The sequence below is a fragment of the Triticum aestivum genome, chromosome 6B, assembly GCF_018294505.1.
Source record: "Triticum aestivum cultivar Chinese Spring chromosome 6B, IWGSC CS RefSeq v2.1, whole genome shotgun sequence".
NCBI lineage: Eukaryota > Viridiplantae > Streptophyta > Magnoliopsida > Poales > Poaceae > Triticum > Triticum aestivum.
The window spans coordinates 723,152,208-723,159,778 of NC_057810.1; the positions used below are offsets into that span (position 1 = coordinate 723,152,208).

The 7,571-nt window shown below is 41.2% G+C and overlaps 1 protein-coding gene across 1 annotated transcript; it reads left to right on the forward strand.

The window, feature by feature from the left end:
• Nucleotides 1-1,270: 1,270 nt before the first annotated feature.
• Nucleotides 1,271-6,387, forward strand: LOC123135221 (wall-associated receptor kinase 2). Its single transcript, XM_044554291.1, has 4 exons — nucleotides 1,271-2,294; nucleotides 3,275-3,829; nucleotides 4,569-4,715; nucleotides 4,802-6,387. The coding sequence occupies exons 1-4, from the start codon at nucleotides 1,292-1,294 to the stop codon at nucleotides 6,043-6,045; spliced, it is 2,949 nt and encodes a 982-aa protein (XP_044410226.1). The 5' UTR covers nucleotides 1,271-1,291; the 3' UTR covers nucleotides 6,046-6,387.
• Nucleotides 6,388-7,571: the final 1,184 nt, after the last annotated feature.

The following is a 7,571-nucleotide window of genomic DNA, read 5'->3' on the forward strand; positions in this document are numbered from 1 at the left end:
ACGCACCACCCGTCTCTAATGTAAACAGATTGCCACGTCATCGCATGCATGCAGGAATCTTTTTGGATTTTCAGTTTTTAAAATGTTTTATCTCTTAAACGAAAAATCCGATTGAAAATCCGTTTTCACCATTAAATCCCTCGCGATGAGATCTTCGAAACTAGATCCCATGTTGATATGTTTTGATGAAATTTTTTTGGATTAAAAGTTGCCATGTCTATTGCATATGAATTGCCATGATGTTTACACTGAATTTGCCATGATATGTTTCAGCTATTTTCTTCTATATTTAAAAGTAAATTTTGACATTTATAAAACGGGGAATTAAGAAACTAGACTTGCCATGAACCATAAACTAAAATTGCCATGATACATGCACGTAAAATTGCCATGGTTCATACAAAAAATAATTTTCATGGTCAAATTACTGGAGTTGCCATCATCAAAATACTAAAATTGCCATGATCTACAAACTAAAATTGCCACATGGCAACTTTAGTTTAAGCCCTATGGCAACTGCAGTGTAAACATCGTGGCAACTTCTGGCAAAAAAAAATTCGTCGAAACATATCAACATGGGGTCTAGTTTTGAAGATCTCATTGAGACGGATTTAATGGTGAAAAAGGATTTTTAGTTCGCTTTTTTATTTAGGAGATACAACATTTTTAAGCCGAAAACCAAAAAAAATTCTGCTGATGTCATCTATTCATACGTGGCAAAATGAGTGGTGATGAAGGCGTGTGGGCGATGTGCAAACGCCCACACATGTGAGCGTTAACATTTCCGAAAAGGAAAAGAACGTACGTGCATATCCAGCTGGCAGACCGGTCGTTCGAGCTCCGTGGGAATTGCCAGCGAAACTAATCTCGCTTTAATCGCGTGCCGATGGATGCAAATCGGACGGTGACAATATCGTTCGGATCTGTTACTAATTTCCGTACGTCTGGAAATTAGCTTTTACGAATAAAAATAATACTCCCTCCGTTCCTAAATGTAAGTCCTTTTAGAGATATCACTACAAACTGCATACGGATGTATATGGACATATTTTAGAGTGTAGATTCACTCATTTTGATCCGTATCTAGTCCATAGTGAAATCTCTGAAAATACTTATATTTAGGAATGGAGGGTGTGATTCCTTGTGGTAACTAACCCGGGGATGACCGTAGACTACCCTGCATGGCATCCTGCTTTTAATACGCGATCGATGCGTACAGAGGTAGCATACATACACGCTCAATAGCATCGATCGGTGTATCCATCTACTATCTGTTATTGACCCTATATATATGGCCACCATAACACGAAACCAACCACCAACACCTAGAACAAACTTGCCCGCCGCCGGTGCCACGATGAGCGCCATGTGCTTTTTGTTGGCATGCTTGGCGGCAGCCATGCGGCCAACGTCGGCCGCCGAGGCTGGAAGGAGTGGGATCTTGAATATCCCTTCCGCCGGCGACCTGGCTCGGGCTCGCTGCCCTTCCAGATGCGGTGGTGTTGCCATTCACTATCCGTTCGGGATAGGGCCAGGCTGCTTCCGACAAGGCTTCGAGCTCACCTGCAACATCACCGCAGGTTATATGAGGCTCTTTCTGCCCAACACTACCACTGAGATCCTTGAGTTACCTCCTGGAGATACTTTGCTTCGGGTCCCTCCTATCCACTTCAACGTCCCCATGAAACCAGGTATGACCGACACCTATAACATGTCATGGGAGGTCCCTGTTAAAGGTGTTATGATCTATGGAGGAGAATCTAGCTTGTTCGTTGTTGGTTGTGGTGTGAGTGTTTACTTGTTTGGCCATGATACCGACGACCCCATCGGTAGTTGCATGAGTATTTGCCTCGACGACAAAGTGGCCATGAAGGAGGCAAATGCAAACAACTTCAATGGCGATGGTGGGATGGGATACTGTTCCATCCCTTTGCAGCAGGACGTTCCAGCATTCGGGTTCGTAGTTGACGGCCTCAAAGGCGCATCTGCACTAGCAGGTCAAGGTCAAGGGCTCTCTAATAGTAGTATCAAAGTTTTCTTGGCGGGAGATTACAAATTTCATACGGTTGACATATATTCAAGTAAGATAGACGAACGAAATGTTGCATGGCCATATTTTAGCATGACCATCACGGATCAACCCAACTGTGAAAGTGCTCAGAAGGAAAAGTCAAGCTATGCTTGTAGCACTGACAGTGATTGCCTGGATCTGCCATCTGGAGGCTACTCCTGTTTCTGCCGCCGTTACACAAACAACGACAACCCGTACCTTAGGGATGGTTGCCAACAACAAGGTCAGCAATCTACTCTTTAACCAGTAACATAAAAATATTGAACTGCCATGTCATGAATACGGGACTCATATATGCATCATTGAATATTATGGTAATTTGTGAACCAAGATTGTTATTTTTCCTCTCCTTTTTTATGTGTGTCGTCATTTTTCATAGAGAAAAAAAACCTTTTTGCATCCTAGTTAAAATAGTTCTACAAAAAAGGACACGGTGATCATCGTGGCTCCGGCGGCTGGCAAGTTTGTCCTAGGTGTTGGTGGTTGGTTTCGTGTTATGGTAATGGTAGAAACCTTTTTGCCGGGTGTAATTGGTATCTTCACGATATTAATATATTCCATTTGTCGAAAAAAGACTCTAAATTACCTATCATGGAAGTTCAAAAATCAGGACGAGCCTTCTGTTCATAATCCTTTCACACATTTGAATGTACTACTGTCTATTGAATATTTTGTTTGCTAGTGCCACATGGGGTAACATAATTTCTAGTTCTCATATTGTCTCTACTAATGCAGAATTCTTGACAAGTAGTTAATAAGACCGAGAATGATTTTGGTAGTATCCACCCAGTTAATGGGTTTCGTTTTCCATAAGTACCATGTTTCTTTATAATGTTTTAGATACCAATTAATCTTGGTATTATTAATTAATAATATATCTCTAGTCTAGACATGATGACCATCAATTCCCATGATCTTAAGGCTGCCCGTAGTGGGTAGTATCATAAGTTAGTATTACGCGCTCTATAATGCATAGTATCATAGATTAGTATCTTAGACAACCTTAGTATTGCCATATAAAAAACATACTAGTATAATATTTATTATCGTACGGTATCATGATATGATACTCAACCCTCTCGTTCTTCATTAAATTTCATGCCACCTCATCAAAATTGCCAAGTTGGCATGCCTGATACTAGCTATAATCCTCCTATTATGGGCAGCCTAATGTAACTTCTCCCTATGTCAATCTACTTGCAGCGTACAACAATTTCAATCCTATAGGAGGTTGCACCAGATTATGCGGGAGCACACATATTCACTTCCCTTTTGGGCTTGAAAAAGGTTGCTACGCCGCTGAACAGTTCAGACTTATCTGTACATTGGAAAACATCACAATTCTTTACAGAGGGGGCAACAAATTTAATCAAGGGGCCAAATTCATTGTGGCCAACATTTCAGTGAATGAAGGATATCTTAGTCTTAGAGGAGCACAAAATAACTCAATGTACGTTAATGAAAGGCTTGCAGTAATAGATAAAAGCGACATGGGTTTGGAATTAGAAGACACCTCTTCAAAGGGTTATTATTTTTCTGAAGAATACGATATGAGGATGTGGTGGTCTGTCGATAATTTAACATGTACGGTTGCTATGAGCAAGGAAAGAAGTGCTATGTATGCATGCCGTAGCGGCAATAGCACTTGCGTTATTGTCAAACAACAAGACTACAAGGATGTGGCAATGCAACTCGGCTATCGTTGCCAGTGCTCTCAAGGTTTTGATGGAAATCCATACACACTGGATGGCTGCAAAGGTAAATACACCAGAACTGTTAGTATAAATTGCCTTCCAACTTCATACATGATTTTCCCTGTACATGAAATGATTGACCGAAACATTGACAATGATACATCTAGCATGATTCATGTGATGCAATTTCTTGGTCATCTTGATTGAAAGAGTTTATTCCTTTTTAGTGGATTTAGGCTAACTACATGGAGTATAGCTATACTACTAGTCACCAAGCAAGATATGAAAAACACGCTACTCATGTCATACAACTCCCTCAACATGGCCCGGTTTACACACACACACACACACACACACACACACACACACACACGCGCGCGCGCGCGCGCGCGCACGCAACACACACACACAGCGCGCGCGCGATTTTAGCGAATTCATGAAAATGATAAAATAGGCTTGATCCTTGCTTGAGCTAACATTGAATATCGTCATGTTGTATACATTAATCTTATACACCATTTTTCACACTTTTAGAATGTGCGTACATAAACTTCCAGAACTGTTCTTAACATATATTGCATCAAACATATTTGTGTAATGTTAGTCTTCTATATATTTTGGTTCTTTACTAACATGTACGTAGAAATAACCAACTGTATATTTTGGAGATCACGTTACTCTATAGAGGTGGTTTCAAAGTCTCTAGGATGAGTACTAGGCCAAGGGTTATCTAGCTTTGGTTTCACAATTACTACCAATTATTTTGAGCCATCATTTGTTTCTCACATACCTACTATTTACAGATGTCAATGAGTGTTTGCAAATGGATATTTGCAACGGCACATGCCGAAATTATCCTGGAGGCTATAGTTGTTGCACTCGTGGAGAAGAGTTTGATCCGGTAGAAAAGAGATGTTTCAGGTTAACAAAGAGACACAATATTATCTTAGGTAAATCATACCAAATTTACTCACCTCATGAGAGATTGCAACTTGCAAAGCGAATTTTTCAATAATAACTAATATTGGATGTATAGGTATCACAATTGGAATTAGTTGTGGCCTTGGCGCCATAATTCTTGTGCTAGGTGCAATAGTACTCATCCGCAAGTGGAAGAGAGGCATAGAAAAGAGAATTCGAAGGGCATACTTCAAGAAAAATCAAGGCTTACTCTTCGAACAACTAATAGCAGATGAAAGTGCCGCAGATAAAACAAAGATATTCTCATTGGAGGAATTAGATAAAGCAACAAACCACTTTGACGCCAACCGTATTCTTGGTCGTGGAGGACATGGAACAGTTTACAAAGGGATTCTATCCGATCAACGTATAGTGGCCATAAAAAAGTCTAAGCTAGTGGAGCAAACTGAGATTGACCAGTTTATCAATGAGGTTGCCATCCTATCACAAATCATTCATCGGAATGTGGTCAAGCTTTTCGGTTGTTGTCTCGAAACAGAGGTTCCTTTGTTAGTTTACGAGTTCATATCCAATGGAACACTGTATGATCTTCTCCACATCGATGTAAGTGTTAAATGCTTGCTTATATGGGATGATCGCATTAGGATTGCAGTAGAAGCCGCAGGTGCCCTTTCTTATCTCCACTCAGCTGCTGCAATACCAATTTTCCATAGAGATGTCAAATCTTCAAATATACTCCTAGATGACAACTTTACTACCAAGATTTCTGACTTTGGTGCTTCAAGATCTTTATCACTTGATCAGACACATGTAGTGACAACTGTACAAGGCACTTTTGGTTACTTAGACCCTGAGTACTACCACACTGGCCAGCTGAATGCGAAGAGTGATGTTTATAGCTTTGGAGTTATACTAGTGGAGCTTGTGATAAGAAAGAAGCCAATTTTTATTAATGACCAAGGTATAAAACAAAGCTTAGCTCAATACTTTGTTGAAGGACTTCAGCAGGGAGTTCTCATGGAAATCATGGATCCCCAAGTTCTAATAGAAGCGAACCAGAATGAAATTGAGGGTATTGCTTCAATCGCAGAAGCATGCTTGAAAACTAAAGGAGGAGAAAGACCTACCATGAAGGAGGTAGAAATGAAGTTGCAATTCCTTAGAAGTAGTAGAAGGCTAAGGAGTCAACTTCCCTTCAGATATGATGGAGAGATCGAGCCATTTTGGTGCCCAAATACTAGTAGCTCTCATGCACAGAGCAACAACATTACCAGTATCATTGGTTTAACACCTACATGCATCTCCAGTAAGTATAGTTTGGAGCAAGAGTTTCTGAACTCGGCCAGCTTGCCACGCTAGCGAAGCAAGTGGTAGGATGAGCATCAGCTTGATATGCATCTGAGATGCATTTTGTGGCATATAAAAAAACAATGTAATGTATGTATTTCCCTTTAGTGGGAGTATGCCATGTAAATTCCCGCATTATGTTTGTAGCTTATCTCATGTGTGTAATTTCAATTTAGATGACAACTCATTGATGTTAAGCTATGGTGGTGAATAAGGGTATATTGCTGCTTTGCATAATTATAATACACATTTATCACCACCTATTAACAGTGGCTTAAGTATTCTCGCCACATTAGGTGGTTGGAGATTGGGACTCTCGCTTGGACCCTCTGGACGATCCGCAGTAGGCTTGCGATTCAGCGCATTCTGCTTCGACATGCTACTGATGCCTTCTTCAAACTGTCTGGTTACTTGCAACTTTGATGGCCGCTTAGCCGCCCACAGGACCGGGACGCCATCTCTGCCTTCATCGCAGACGTCCGCTCGATGCCTATCCGTTTGGCGCCGCCGCTTCCTCCGCCACCTCCCGAGCCGGATTAGGGGTCGAGAGTGATCTCCGACCTTTTTTGTTTTTTCTTTGGGCTTGTTGAGTTGTGCCCTCAGCAGAACCTCTTGTACTTCTTGTTGTGATACTTGTGTGTGTGGTGTGAACCTTTCCGTGTACTGGTTGCTAGTGGCGATTTGCTTTATCTATAAAACGGAACGAAAGTCTTTTTTGGTAAAAAAAGATTTATATGACTGCTTGCATGATATGCTTTGGCCTCCGGGAAAACTGCAGACCCTCAAACTGCTTGGCCGCCTAAAGTTTTTGCCAGAATGGATCAACGGGCTCGAGAATCTCGTGAAGCTCAATCTAGAATTGATCGGGCTACTTGGAGATAGTGAAACCATGCAAGTCATTGGGAACGGAAAGTTGTATACTAGCTCGAAGCTCGAGCTCCACGACACCTTGTATCATGGTCGTCTATTGCTGTTGAGATTTTTGCAGCAGGAAGCACACCGAGCCCAGTCCTCTGACAGTGTCAGGGTTATTAACAGAGGTGGACATAGCCAGATTCACGGTAATGCGAGGTAGTTTAGGTACTGCAGCCTAGTCTACATGGGTCCAGTTTTTTTGGCAGCTTCCGTCCGTGTTCACGTGGCCCGGACCTGTGGCGTTCAGCGGCTTATACTACTCTGGACTGCTTTTAAAGAGTGTGCTGTAGCATCTGATGTGAGTGGAAAGAAAATCGATTGAGCCTGTGGGTCTAATGAAGAAAGTAAGATATTTAAGGTTTTTTTTCCCTCAAAATCTCTGCACAGTCGGTTAATTTATGATAAGAGAAATCAAGGCGCAGCCTACAATTACAATTTGTATTTACTAATGTTTTATGTTTATAATCAGATCGCTGGCTGTGGTAGAACTTGCAAACAATGATTGTATGAACACTTTCCAAGAGTAATACAAGTTCTTTACCCCGCAAAAAATAATCAGATCGCTGGCTAAGTTGTGCGATTTTCAATTTTTGTGGTCAGTCGCTAACACATGCAAGATATAT

What these genes read in the sequence shown, in the direction of transcription:
- LOC123135221 (XM_044554291.1), top strand. Translation starts at nt 1,292, where the DNA reads ATGGCCACCATAACACGAAACCAACCACCAACACCTAGAACAAACTTG. An exon ending in GGATGGTTGCCAACAACAAG is followed by an intron (nt 2,295 to 3,274) that starts GTCAGCAATCTA and finishes ATCTACTTGCAG; the next exon opens with CGTACAACAATTTCAATCCT. An exon ending in CACACTGGATGGCTGCAAAG is followed by an intron (nt 3,830 to 4,568) that starts GTAAATACACCA and finishes TACTATTTACAG; the next exon opens with ATGTCAATGAGTGTTTGCAA.